This window comes from Diuraphis noxia, unplaced genomic scaffold (genome assembly GCF_037042655.1).
Source record: "Diuraphis noxia isolate RWA-SAM2 unplaced genomic scaffold, SU_Dnox_SAM2 contig0004, whole genome shotgun sequence".
Taxonomy (NCBI): domain Eukaryota; kingdom Metazoa; phylum Arthropoda; class Insecta; order Hemiptera; family Aphididae; genus Diuraphis; species Diuraphis noxia.
This window is the reverse complement of record NW_028301714.1, coordinates 3,379,654-3,395,344: the sequence shown is the minus strand read 5'-3', so window position 1 is coordinate 3,395,344 and position 15,691 is coordinate 3,379,654. Positions and strand designations below refer to the sequence as shown.

Sequence of the window (15,691 nt, the reverse complement as noted above, 5' to 3'; positions counted from 1 at the left end):
CTGGAAATACCGAATATGAACCATAATTTAATTTTAAGTTCAAAAAATTCAACAGAACATGGTTCACACAAGACAGACTACACACCGCGTTTTAAACCGTTGAATTACACGTTTAAAAGAAACCGACGCTAAATGCTAAAAATGCTACTTAGGTAGGATGCTAATTGCTAATACTTAGAAATTGTGCTTTTGTTGTGTTTTTTAACTCGAACACTGAACATTATGACCGATCAAATAAAATATGTTAAGCTGCAGGAACCCTCCATGGCCCATATTGCAGGATTCCATTAGCAAATGCTTTGTAACACTCGATCTAGGTGATTCTTGTCAAACTCTGGAAACCGAGGAATTAACACACAGAGGTGTTCCCATTAATTTTTTTGATAGTATACTTTATCATCAAATATAAACATTTAATACAATAAAAATATTTTTCTTATGGTTTATAGAAGTAAAGAGCGGTAAATTGTATACCAAATAACTTATACATCCTTTTTATATTACGTATATTTCGTAAATCTTTACAAATATTGAAAAAAAATCTTGAAATACCTATACGGCGTATAGTTGTAGTATATAATATATACCCTATGGAAACACCCCTGTTAAAGGTATACATATTAATTCGTCACCGCCATTGATTTTATTTGCACAGACTCGCATAATAACAATAACGTGAATTTTCAAAAAAAAAAAACTTTACAGTTTGCATGGAGATTAAGCTCAAGAATAAATGTTTTAAAACGACTGCGGTTTAGATCATACTATTTAAAGTTTTAAAAAAGTTCCACTTTTATCCACTAGTGAGTGATAAACAAACATGCCTACTGGCTACTGGTATATTTAATTTTATGTCTCTGGACTCTGGAGGATTGTTTGAGATCAAAACTTATCAGCGAATATTAAATAGTCACCTCTGATTGATGAAATTAAAAGAGTATTTTTACTTCGAATAAATATTAATGTAATTATTGTGATTATTATTTCAAATATTTATTAAACATATTTTAAAAGTCAACATTATTTTTATTACTATTATTATTATTTGAATTATGATTATTTAGAGTAAAGGTTTCAACATCTTGGGTTATTACTGTTATTATTTTACAGTTGTTAGTTTGTTACACAGAAAAATAAAGGTTGAGAAAAACAAAATGAAATATTTTAGGATGTTTACAATTCATTGGTAACGGAATCGCGGAAAAAATGGCCACGGAAAAAAAGCCCAAAAAAATATATTATACATAATATATTTACATTTATTTATAGATACATATTTTAAATAATATAAATAGTATTTAATTAGGTATTTTTTTTTTAAATTTTAACCTAAAATTAATTAACCCTTAATAAGTGTTTTGTTGTTAATTCAACACTAGATTTGTACGTGTGATAGTTAACAATACAATCTATATTATTATGTTACCACAAGTCTAGAAACGTGAATATTTTGTTCTTATGTTCTGTTAAAAATGTATTTTCTATCACAGAAATAAAAATATTGTATGATTGTAAATCCATTGTATAATCAACAATCAGCCACATTTTATAAAATATTAAAATTTACAATGATTGCACTTTTATTTTCTTGGGCTTTTTTTCCGTTGGTTTTTTTTTTTTTTTGGGGGGGGGGGGGGGGGTTCCGTGGCCATTTTTTCGGCCTCCTCTGGTAACGATATGATCGATTGAAACATTTGAAAGGTTGCATGCTTGCATAATGGGGCACATTCCCTGAAGCCTGGAGATGACTAACATGAGGATGGAGTGGGCGAGTTGCGTGTAGCTTATTCTGGTTCTAGCTATGACAACAGTTGACAGTTGTAGTTACTATATCTCTTTATTTTTGAACGACGTTAATCTGTATTGTTATTAATATATATATATATATATATAATGTGCTATGCGTCTACAAAAACGGATAGTTTTTTTTCCTGAATACCATGAATATCACAATTTTAGTCTATAGAGCAACAGTGATGTGGTCTTGCAGTCAAATATAATGTATTTGATATTATGTTTATGTATTAATGTATTATCTATAGTATTGTTGTACTTATACTACTTTAGACTTCTATACTAAGTAAATAAGGTACTCTTATATTGTTGACAGTGAAGCTCACATGGGGACGACCGCCATTTTGATGGCCGACAAAACATTAGTTGGCATACACAAAATGTCAAGGAATAAATGAAATTATATATTTTTTTAAAGGTAAAATATAATAATTATGAAAAAATTATGTGCATAAAATAATTATTTTTTGTTACAAACAACAAGTCTAGAAATAAAAAAATACAATACGACATCAATTAATATTTATCATAAATACATAATATAGCATGCTATTAGCCAACCGAGAAGATGGAGGAACCCGGCTTCAACTAAAGGCCCGAGTTACTTATCTATAGTTAGTAATATAAATATAGTTTATATGGTATAGACCATTATAGACACAGAATACATGAAAATATGAAATATATATTCTGTGGACTGACGTGGTACTGTAAGTTCTATGATGGTAGTATGGTACAGAAGTCTCAAGTCTGTGGTTGTACTACTATCTACTCTGTGGTTGTACTACTTGGAATTACAACCTCTTTGACTCTTGAGTTGATTATCAAACCGCGTGTGTTTTCGAATGAAAATCACAGTTATGTTTTTTTCCGCCACGATATTAGCGTCAAGTTTGTTTTCCTTGCACTTCATTGTTTTATCTTTATTCAACTATAAATGATAAAATTGTGATTTGTTTTATTTCCTACACGTTCCGAGTTAAATTATATTTCTTTTTATTTGTTCATATATTATACTTCTAATTAAATAGTGATTATTGAAATGTTTCGGTTCTAGGTACTTCGATTTGTTCAAAATTTAAATTAAGCTCTTAAAGATGGATAAGTATGAAGGTTGGGGAACAACCGAAAAAACGGAATTGTTTGTATTTTTTTCACGTTATTTTAATTTGCTCCTACATACTTCTCCAGTAGTTACAAAATTGGTTTGGTTATAATTTTTGATCTGTTTTAGTTTGTCAAAATGTCATGAATTTGTTAAAAATGCTAAATCAGAATTTTCACTAACAATTACAACTAATGGCAGTCCTACTGGTACGTTAATCAATAAACTATTTAAAGTTTAATTTTATCTTTAAATTTATCTTGTAATAATTATTCAAAATAAATATTTACACCTGGGTAATCTTTGTAATTACCTAATTATGTTCAAAGTATAAATTTATGTAATTAACTCATTAATATCTATTATTAATGTTATAAATTATTGTTTTCAGATTTGGCCAAAGCTATTCTTTCATTTTTGATTGCATGTATTAAAGGAAAAATTAAAACAAGCCTTGGTTTATCTGTTTTAAGTGATTTAGTAAGTATAATGATTATACCAAATTTTGCTTTAAGCCTTTCCCTTTTTCCACCACTAACTTAATTTTTATCAGTTCCAATTAAATGTATGAAATACTCGAATACATGTTTATATTTATAAATTAAAGCTTAATTATATTACGTTTAAGAATATTTTATAAGAATCACATTTTTTATTTATTTATTTATTTATTTATATGTACGTGTTTTAGTGTTTAAATGAAGAAATTGCTTCTGTGGTGATGGATGTCTTCAATTACTTAGATACTGACACAGCCCTTTCAGATAATGGGGGATCAGAAAGAGAATATTTTGGCAATTTTATCAAGGAATCGCAAAAGGTTTATATCTATTTTAAATTAACTCTTCAATAACTAATACAATATAATGTTTGTGTTATTTTTTTTCATAGTTATTTACTGACAAATTACTTAAAGAACGATTAGAAATTGACTCATTAAAGGACATAAAGTTATTAAATAATATTTTTTCTACAAAATTTATTAAAATTAAAACTAAACTTTTGTGAGTTGTTTATTTTTTTTAAATTAAATTCATTAGTATGTATGATCTCAAATATTGATTTAACTTTTTTTTTATTAGTTATAAACAGCGAAAATATAATTTATTTCGCGAAGAATCTGAAGGCTATTCCAAATTAATTACAGAATTAAATTCTGATAATATGGATCCTAAAATCATGGTTGAGATTATTAAATCATTGATTGGTTGTTTCAACTTGGACCCAAATCGTGTGTTAGATATCATTTTAGATTCATTTGAACACCATACAGACAATAAAGCTGAACATTTTTTTATTCCATTACTACATGATTATATGCCTGAATCACAAAGGCTAACTGAAGTATTAGCATTTAAATTACGACAAGTGAATAATTTAACTCGCTCATCTTACAGATTGATTGCTTTATTAATTCAATACAATTTAATTGAGCTGGATAATATTTATCCTTGGGTAAATAAGACTAGGGTTATATTATATTATTATTTATTTTTCAGTTGTTTATTTCATGTTTTATTTTTTAGTTAACTCCAGATGATAAAGATATTAAAACAAATTGGGAAAAAGATATGAAAAATGGACAAGATTATCTGAGAAAATCATCAAATGTGGTCATAACTAAAGCACCAGAATCTGAAACTACTGATGATAATATTCAGCCTATAGTATGTTTTAATTTTTTTTATTACTTTGTTTGTTATATTTTTTTGATTTACAATTTTAGCCTGAAGAAAATCAAAAATTTTGTCTTTGTGAAGCTATGTTAGAAATTGGTGATTGGAATACTGCTCAAGTATTAATTAAAAGATTTCCAGAATACTATGCTGTAGAATATCCTCCTATTGGTGATGCACTATGTTCTCTTATAAATCAAGTCATTAAACCTGTTTATAATCAGTAAGTGTTATTATTATTTTGTATACAATTTCCTTGTTGCTATTGTAAATTATTATTTGATGTCTAACATATTATAGGGTTTTTAATCTTCATTCAAAATCTGTAAAACATTCAATGGGTGTTAAACCAAATTCACGTTCTCTTAAACATGTTTTGACACTAGAAGAGTTTCATGATGTAGTTTTACCTATGTTAATAACATTAGGTCCTGGATTACACCGTGATCCTGTTCTTATGTTTAAAATTGTCCGAATTGTTAGAGAGGCATTAATTAATGTAAGTGTTTTAAATTTTATATTTATAATTTAACTATATTTTTAGTAAATAATAACAAGAATACAAATACATTAATTTTGATTTATCTATAATTTAGGAAGGAATTAAAAATAAAGATTATACTCCATCTGAAACTGGTTTTTATTTTGACACATTATCATTATTAGATCGTGTCTTATTACCTACTCTTTCATTAGCGGAAGGAAGTAGTATTTCAGAACATTTGTGGACTTTATTGCAACTTTATCCTTATCACTGCAGGTACTTGTAATTTGTAAAATAAAATTGTTTTTTTTTTTAGTCTTAATTAGGTATTATTTGTATTATATTGTTCCATGTAATAGAGTTTTTTTATTTATTTTAATTATTTTCTGTATTAAATACAGGTATGCACTTTATAACAGTTGGAAAAATGATACTCACAAATATCATCCAAAATTATTAACAAAAAAAGTTGATGTACAGAAAAAAGCTAGATCTATAATGAAACGTCTTTGCAAAGATAATACCAAACCATCTAGTCGTGTCATTGGAAAAATATCACATTATGCACCTGGCTATTTATTTGATTATGTAAATACTAAATTTAATATATTTATCACTATATTTTATATTATTGAACCAAAGTTGATGTTAAATATTATCATATATTTTTAGATACTGGGACAAATTCAAGTATTTGATAATTTAGCTAGTATTGTGGTTGAATGCTTAAAGTACATGACAAGTTTATCGTTTGATGTTCTTGGATATTGTATTGTTGAAACATTAGGCAAAAGTGGCCAAGATAGAGTGAAACATGATGGTACTTCCATTTCAGTATGGCTTCAAAGTACAGCTTCATTTTGTGGTGCCATATTTAAAAAGCACCCTGTAGAACTTACAGGAATTCTTCAATATGTAGCTAATCAATTAAAAACAGAAAATAGGTATACATTTTATAAATAAAATCTAGTAAATTATTATTTTTAAATTATACACTTATAAATCTGAATTTGTGTAGTTTGGATCTTCTTATACTTAAAGAAATTGTGTTGAGAATGGCTGGTGTTGAGGTTATGGAACAAATAACTCCTGATCAAATTGAAGCCATGTCCGGGTGGTGATTATTTAAAAACTGAGGTAACAAAACATGAACTATTTTATGTATAAATAAAACTTAATCAATATTCTATTATTTTAGGCTGGTTATTACAATCAGATTCGAAATACTAAGAAATCTTCTATAAGACTGAAAGAATCATTATTAGATAATAATTTGGCTGTTGCTTTATGTTTGTTAATTGCTCAACAAAGGCATAGTGTTATTTATAAAGAACATGAATCTATTCATATCAAACTTGCTGGGCAGCTCTACGATCAAGTAAGATGTTTATTTATTAGTTATATAAGATGTTTATTATGAATATTTTTTTTTTTTGTGGTTTGAACGTTATAGTGTAGGCAATTTGTTTTTAAGTTCAGTGCTAGACAACGGTAATATTATGCTTTGAAGAATTCTTACAATGCTTGATTCTCAATACTACAAACCCCAATTCTCACATATATAATAATATCAATTGGAGGGTTTTCGAGAAAAGGGACAAAAGTAAAATTTTTATCTTCAGATTAGGTATCTATTTTGTGGTACATTTTATGCGCTATCATATAGTATCCCTGTTATTTAGAGATGTTTGTTTGTTATTACATAATTTTCAAATGCCGTAGAGCAATAATTAATCACATCTATCAATGGTCACAAGTCACAAAATTAAATATAACTTTCACACACCTAGGTAGTTCTTGTTTTTGTTTCATTGAAATTAAAAATGTCCATGATAATTAATTTAGATACTCATGTTATTAGCAAGAGAAATTATTAATATTCATCAAATATTATGTGAAAAAATCAAATTGTTTGAGATAATTTTATTATAGTTGCAGGTCATTAAACTAAAAAAAAAAATACCCGCTTAAATAATACATTATTTAATGTTTAAATTATTTTACTATTTTTCTATTAAAATATAATTCATAGAAATATTCAAACAAAAGTAAAAATATTTTATTTTATTGAGGTCATAGCTCTTCTCCTAAAAGTATCTTTTTGATTAGTGCTACCATTGATTATAAATACAATTTATAATCAATGGTGCTACTTTTTCCGAAAACCGTCCAATTATTCTGTCAATATCCCAAACTAAAGCCTGAACATGATGGTTGATTACTTTTGATTAAAGTTATGTATAGTTGTGTTCTTAAAGGGGTGGTTGTAAATTCAAGGGGAAGGCAATTATAATTGCATAAAAAATGTTTGTAAGGAGTTTTGAAATTTTCCTTGGGAATTGTTAGGCTTCTTTGTAGGGCATGAGATCAAAACCAAGAGTCTTCTTTTTTGGGCATGTGGTGATTTTATATTAGACTTCGGCATGAGAGAACACTTGATGGCTGCAGTAAGGGTGAAGACAAGAATTTTTAATTTTTGTTGGAGAAAGCTAAGTTGTATACATTTCTATGACGCTTAAATACTATGTTGGTTTTGAAACGTTTACTGTAGTCAGTATAGATTAATATATGAAAGTTTTTCTTTTAGGCCCTTTTTTTTTTTGGCTTTCCAGATTGATCAATCTTTAAAGGAAAATAAGACTTTATGGTTGGACAGTAATCTTTATGAATGTGTAAATAGTAAATTTAGATTATTTTTGTCTGAGGAATGAGGGATATCTGTTATGTTATAGCCGTTATAGGATATATGAGTTTTTGTGCAGCAATTTTCTCTAAGTAGATAATGTATATGAGTATGAAGGTTTAGAAAAAGCAGAGAGAAATAGGCTGTACTGTTTGATTGGAGTTCTACGCAGCTAAATTTAAAATATAAATAATAAATGTATTAGTTTTTTCAAATCTGATCAATAATGTTATCCATAATCTATTATGTATTAAAATTTTAGTTGTATTTTTCTGAAAAAAAGGTTAGCCAACCCCCCATTTTTTGATTTCTAGATTTGTGCTTATTACAGGATCAATACATCTTTTGCCTACACTAGCTATAGTGTTTTTGCAATATCCATGGTTATCATAAGTATCAATGGTTTAAACAATCTCCTTTCCCCCCATATAACTACTACTATCATTTTATCTTCTTAAAGTACACCACACATTTATTTGTCACAAGTATCACATTGTTTACTTTAGTATACTATCCTTTATATATATATATATATGTCTTTAAAGATATGTTATATATTTTATCTATCATAATAAATAACATTTGTAGTGCCAAGACACATTGGTTCAATATGGTACCTTTTTGGGGTCTACATTTTCAATGGAAGAATATATCAACCACTTGCCATCTGTACATGATTTACTAGATCAACATCATGTTCATATGGATGTTGCATTTTTTCTGGCTAGGCCTATGTTTAATCATTCTATTAATGTAAGTATTATATTTACTACTTATTTATAAAAAAAAAAAAAAAATTGTTAAATATTAATAATTTATTATAGACTCGTTTTGATGCTTTGCGTAAAGCTGACCCTAATGCAAAAAAATCATTAGCTGTTCGGCAAACCAAGTATGCAGAAGCTCATAAAGAAGTGATGTCATCTATTGTCAAATCTGTTGTGCCACTCCACCCTGAAAAAGTGTGGGAAGATGTATCGCCTGGATTTTTAGTTACATTTTGGTCATTAACTTTATATGACTTATGTGTTCCAAATGAAGCTTATAAACGAGAAATAAATAAACTCAAAGCTCAGTCTTCAGCAATGGGAGATTCTAAACAAGCTGTAAGTTTCATTTTGATCATATATATTTAATAGATATACATAAAGTGATTCATTTAACATGAGACATTCATTATTTAATAAAATATTAACATTTTTAGTATTTCTTAACATAATCATTTTTACTTTTTTTATGATTACATGCATTTGTAATTTCTTATTCCAAAAGTTTGGTTGATTTTACTAAAAAATGAGTTCTGAAGAATATAGAAAATTAATACAGAGTTACCCCTCAAAATGTTGGGCCATTACTCCACTCATCTAAACTTTAAATACTACTAATATTTATAATAAAACTATTAAGCTACTTTTTATATTTATAAATAAAAAGACTGAATATTATTCAGCTATGGAATATGAGATATAAAATGTATGTTGTCATTCAAAAGAGTAAATATTATGATTTTTTTTTCTCTCAGTAATGTTGTTTTTTAATGACTTAAAATTAGTGTTATCTATGTTGAATGGATTTTCACTTATATTTTAATGGTAACAGTAAAAATATTTCTTTTGGGAACTAGTTATATTTTTTGAGACTCATTTTGTGTTGCGGTTTAATTAATTGTGTTGTATGCCTTTACAAGATGATATTATGTATTAAAATTTTGTCAATATTCACATTAGGGTTAAATAATAATATCATATTATCAATAAATAGGTATTTATTATATACTATTATTTATTGCTTTAAATCTAGGAGTATTTAAAGGTTTAAAGGATTAATTAATTTTTATCATATTATAAAGAGAATTTAAAACTATCTTTTGTACTTAACAATATAATATATATTTATTTTTTATTAAACAGTTTGGTTTCATTAGCTTTATATTAAATATTTTTTCTAACCTCAAAAATAGGACTTTTCCCAAGATGAGAATTTCACCTCATTTTACAATTATACTGATAATTTCAATTCTATAAATCCAGTGAAGTTGAGAATGACATTATATTAAACATAGTTTTAGTTTTTTACTCAATCTATTCTTCTCGATCGTTTTTGTTGGCCAGGCGCTCAGACTATTCATTTTTAATTTCTTTTTATTCATACTCATGGATACCATCTTGATCTTGATATGTGTTTAAATTTGATTGTGTAAACACTATTATTAAAAACAATGTATTTGATGAAAAAACCAGATTTGGTATCTATTTTTAATCCAATATGTTGTGGTGTGTTTTGTTGTTATCGGCTACTTTATCTTTTTTTATCAGTTAGTTGGTGATCACTGATCAGTAAAAAGGATATTGTAGACCAGTTCCACTTGTATTCCTAGTTATAATATTATAACCATTGATTATAGAATATTCTATAATCAATGTTATAACCATAGATTTATATAATCGTATGAATGTAATTATGATGCTAATTGTGTGCAAGTATAATTTTAAATCTTATACTTAGTGGTATTATCATGTATCGTTATAGAGTACTAAAGTGAAAAAAGAACAAGAACGATTAGGAATTACCATTGCTAAATTGAATGATGAAAAAAAAAAACAACAAGAACATGTTGAAAAAATATTCTTTATGTTGAATCAGGTAAAAACAATGTTTATTTATACATATATATTTTCTATAATATGTGTTGATATATTTTCAGGAAAAAGATTCCTGGTTTTTATCTCGTTCAGCTAAAGCAGCAAAAAATGAGACTATTACTCAGTTTTTACAATTGTGTTTATTTCCCCGATGCATTTTCACTCATACAGATGCTATGTATTGTGCTAAATTTGTTCAAACATTACATTCATTGAAAACTGCTAATTTTTCAACTCTTTTATGCTATGATAGAGTATGACGATATTAATCATTCAAAACTTTAAATATAAACTATTTAAGTAGTATATATATTTTTTAATTTTAGTTGTTTTGTGATATAACGTATTCAGTAACACTCTGTACAGAAAATGAAGCACATCGTTATGGCATATTTCTAAATGAAATGTTAAAAAATGTAACTCGTTGGCATTCTACTAAAGATATATTTGAAAAAGAATGTGCTACTTATCCTGGATTTGTGACTAAATGTAAGAATAGTGATCAATTTGTTCAATCTAATAATGATCATGTAGGTTATGAAAACTTCAGACATGTTTGTCATAAATGGCATTACAAGATTACAAAAGTGAGTCGAATCAAGTGGATATATCTAAAAATGTATACTAATTTAAAATATATGAAATATTTATTCTGTTTATTAGGCCATGATGGTTTGTTTAGAGTCCAAGGATTATGTACAAATTCGTAACTCATTGATTATTCTTATCAAAATTGTCAATCATTTTCCTGTTTTGGCAAAATTAGCCACATTAATTGAAAAAAAGGTAGAAAAGGTAAGAGAAGATGAAAAGGATAAACGACAAGATCTGTATACTTTAGCAACATCATATTGTGGGCTACTTAAAGGTAGAGCTAGTCAATTTCTCAAGGACGGTGATTTCCATCTTGTTATTGAAAAGGTATAATTATTTTTTTAACCAAATGAGGCTTGTAATTAACAACATAATTCATTTTTACAGGTAAGTCAAATAAAAAACATAGTTGATAATAAGTCTGATGTTACAAAAAATAATCAATCTATTAAGAAAAAAGATGAAGATACAGTACCTGAAGCCAAAACTCCACCACTTCCTGTCGTTAAAGTTATTAATGGAACATCATCAACAGGTGAATACAATGTTTTAACTTTTTTTTTGTATTTTATTCCTAGTTACCATAATTATATTTTAGAATGGGTTGAAGCTGAAAAGAAGGTTATTGATAGCAAAGTGAAAATAGAAAAACGACCTATTAAAATCATGAATGCCGAAAAAGTCAAGTGAGTCAATAAATCCTAAACTTCATAAATTTTTAAATTTTAATCTTATGATTACCTATGTTTTTGACATTTTTTTTAGTGAAAAAGCGATAGTACAAGAAAATATTACAGAAACTTTGAAGGAAGAAAAATCTGATGAATCAAGTGAAAAGAAAAGAGAAAAACGACAAAGAGATGATAATGTTGACAAAGTAAAAGATTCTTATGTTAGTTTATAATCTTAACTATTTTTTTTTCACCATGAGTGTAATATAATTTATAAATGTTTGATATTGCTTTAATTAATCAGATTGATGTGGCCAAAACACAAGTACTTACTACTGCTTCAGTCAGTCAACCTGCCAATAATCATAATAAAGTTCAGATCCCTAGGGCAAATTTATCACAAATATCAGTTTGTGTCGTAGATGTGGCAAGTAATGGTTCTCACATTGCTGACGAAAAAGGTGAGTGATAAAGTATAATTAAATAGTGTTAAAACAAGACACTTGGTGAAAATGTAATTTTGTCCTCAAAATATATTTTATGGAAATAATGATCCTGTTCTGTTGAATCAACCAAATTTAATATTATTTTTTTAAATTTAATATAGGGTAATATTATCAAAGTAGGCCACATTGTACTCTTTTTTTAAATATTTTTATTTTTAATGTTTTTAAAAATAAGCTTTTTTTATACAAATTATTTCATACCATTATTTGAAATAAAATAAAAAATCATATTTTATTATGACCTGCAAGAAGTCTTCTTCTTTAAGATAAAAATAGTTATCAAAATCAAAAATTTTATATAATAAAAAGCCCCAGAATTTTCCTGTGAAGAAATTTGTTTGAATAAAACATTTATACATTTTTATATCTGATGTAATACAATCCCCTATGAATAATTATTGGGCTCTAGATTAGTTGAAAAATTAAGGCGGCATTTAAGACATAAAATATAAATTTCAAAGTTTATAGAATTGCAGTAAATTTGAAAAAACTTAAATAACTTAATTTTTTCAGATATAAAACGAAAAAAATTAGACACCAGTCCAATTACGAAGGTAAGAACTGAAGTATGGAGCCAACATAATCACAATTCCATTCCTCCTGATATTCACAAAACAAATAATAAGTAGTCTCATCTCTCAAACAATTTCTCAAGCAGCTTAAATTTATGGTGTTTTGATTGTCACCTGAATGATGTTTCCTCAATAATTTGTTGTTACTACAATTATTACTGAAATTTTCGAATATGTATTGAAATTGGTTCGTTCAATCACAATGGAACAATGAATAGCTGTTGTAGCTGAACACCTACTTTCGGCGAAGATTGAAGAGCAACCTTGTTTTTTATTTACACTTATTTATCATCTGCGTTAGTAAATTAAATATTGTTAATCGATCCCTTTAAATAAATAAAATTTTGGTTGATGTTTTCGTGTTTTTGGAGAAAAAAAGAAAAGATATTGTTAACTATAGCTTATATACTTTGGTTATATGGTATCATATATATATACATATTGTTATTTTTGGTTTGCATTTTTGTTATCCTTTTTAAATCACAGCAGCTCATGAAGCATAATCCTGACGTCAAATCTGAGACAAACGGTTCAACTTTGATTGAGAAAAAAGAAAAGAAGATTAAAAAATCGCAATCTACTGATTCAACATCTCTTAAGGAACCTCGTAAAGATCGTAAACTAAGTCGCAAACGAGTATGTTTAGTTTAATTATAAAATTACTAATATAGTTATTTTAAGTAAAACAATTATTTTTGTTTTAGCATGAACGACGTGAAGAAACTACACCTGAATTAAAGAGACGTAAAGAAGATGATAAACGTAAGTTGATATTGAAAAGCTGAATTTATTTTTTATTATGTTATTAAGATTATGTCATTGCAAAATTTTTTCCCTTTTCTAACCCATGTACTACATAGTAAGTTTGCTTTTAGCAAAACCAATTTTGTGTTTTTAGCTTTAATATTAGAGTGACCTGTTATCATACTTAAAGGAAATAATATTATCTACAACAGCCCTAGAGCACTTTCTAGGCTTTGTCGATGTTTTAATTCTAAAACTAATATTTGTTCATAGATATAATTCACTTTAAAATTAAACTATTGATAAAAGCTTATTAGCTGCCCTATATATTATTTTTTACTTTAACCTTTCTTATTGGTCAATTTACTTGAGTATTAATTCTGCCTGAATACAAATTTGCTATGTTGTGTGTGGGATTAGAAAGTGAAAATAAAATAGTTCACTGTTATCTTAAATTTGATTCTATTTTGTTTTTACTACTAGATGTAAAATCATCAGCTGATATTCGTCATGATGAGTTGGTGGGCGATAAGCATCGATCTAGTAGAGTTAGTATTTTCAAATCTGTAGCAAATCAGTTATAATACCAGCAGAATGTATTAATAACAGGATTTTTATTTGCAGGAAAAATCTCCTCATCCAAAAGAATGGTCCGAACGAACTGAATCACGCCATAAAAGATATCCTTTTTAATTATTATTATCTTAAAATAATTTAGACAGTTAAATGAGTTATTTAGATAGGCGTAATAATAATTAAATAGTTGAAATAAAAACAATCCATTATTGTTCAAATTGTTATTTACTAGGGTTTATAGCTATAACTCAGAGTTACAGACTTCTTGCTTCAAAATTTTTCAATAGTTGGAAACCTTAGCAGTGAATATTATTTTTTAACTATTAAGAATAATTTAATATTTTCAATAATACAGTAATTAGGAGAATTAAGAGTTTTATATTTTTAAAGTAAAAATAATGAATGTCTTGTATCTATAATGAAAAAATGTTAAACTCTCTATCTCTCCCAAAATTTGTTTTCAATTATGGCCTTAATGAGAGTGTATGTATAAGAAAATAATAATATTTATATTCAATTATCAATGTTACTATAATCGTTGGCAACTTGAGATTATGTTTTTTGTGTAAATATTAAGGGTAATCAATAGAAATATTAATATTTGTTACTTGTTACTTACTAGGTGTAGTTAAGGTTTATTATTGCAATATTATATTTCCTAATTTATTTTGATTCAAAATTTTTTCTTAACATAGTCATATTATACGCATAGGACGAGCGATAAAAGGAAGTAATCAATTATTTTTTTGTCGACATCAACATAATTATGAATATTGTCATATAAAATTGTGAATAATTATTGTATTTTAATATTATTTCCATTGTATTTTATCACTTTTTTTTAAATTTTTTTTTGTTTATGTGTATTAATAAAACATTTTCTTATGATTGTAATATATTTAAGATTATGTACGCTCATTGAATTGAATTTGAAACAATTCTTTTAACTGAGATTAATATTTGGAATCAGTTATAATGATGAATAACATTATTTAAAAATCTTAAGGTATATTATAATGGTATTGGGTCAGATTAAGAGAAAATTCATACTATATGTAGCTTATTTGTGATTCTATAGATTTGGGGGCTGTATTTTAGAATATTATATTACTTGTTACTTGTGATATCATCTGTTATTATGATCATTGCCACAGTCTTAGACGACTGTGGTAGTGACCAGTTTTCTGAAATAAGGGTACTGCTAAGAAAATGTCACTGACTAGTGATTATTGTCGTAGTTCTAGATTTAGGTTAAATTTTAGACCTTATAGCTTATACCACTGAATTAAATACCAATTTGGTTTTGTGTTTTGTGTGAGTACAAACCTCAAGGCTTACATAAATTTGATGGGCCCAGGGCCCAATCTAGAACAAACACTAAAATTGTCTAAAAACGCCAAACTTAATTACTAACAGTTAATTTATTATTTTTCAGTTGAAACATTAGCGTAGTTGTAGGTATACTAATATTAGAAAAATAAAAATAATATGATAGTAATAGGATGGTAAGTTTTAGTGAAATAGTGAATCTTCAATATTTTTTTATTTCAGAGGATAATACCATTAAGTTGGCTGCAGTCGGTAGTGTTCTAAGGAGGTCAATATAGACGATTTAACATGATAACATTTACTCTTGTGTGTGCA

At 26.8% G+C, this 15,691-nt stretch overlaps 1 protein-coding gene across 1 annotated transcript; it reads left to right on the top strand.

Annotated features, from left to right (window-relative positions):
- Nucleotides 1-2,729: 2,729 nt before the first annotated feature.
- Nucleotides 2,730-14,941, top strand: LOC107161980 (THO complex subunit 2-like protein). The gene is given in 31 exon segments (XM_089226286.1): nt 2,730-2,935; nt 3,029-3,108; nt 3,291-3,379; nt 3,591-3,719; nt 3,791-3,903; nt 3,982-4,354; nt 4,426-4,566; nt 4,626-4,798; nt 4,876-5,074; nt 5,172-5,335; nt 5,461-5,647; nt 5,732-6,003; nt 6,078-6,171; nt 6,173-6,196; nt 6,258-6,437; nt 8,331-8,495; nt 8,567-8,848; nt 10,272-10,385; nt 10,447-10,638; nt 10,711-10,971; nt 11,048-11,305; nt 11,366-11,513; nt 11,577-11,664; nt 11,744-11,870; nt 11,954-12,110; nt 12,669-12,709; nt 13,214-13,363; nt 13,432-13,489; nt 13,955-14,019; nt 14,096-14,151; nt 14,754-14,941. Coding segments are annotated over 31 exon segments (4,452 nt in total). The 5' UTR covers nt 2,730-2,891; the 3' UTR covers nt 14,782-14,941.
- Nucleotides 14,942-15,691: the final 750 nt, after the last annotated feature.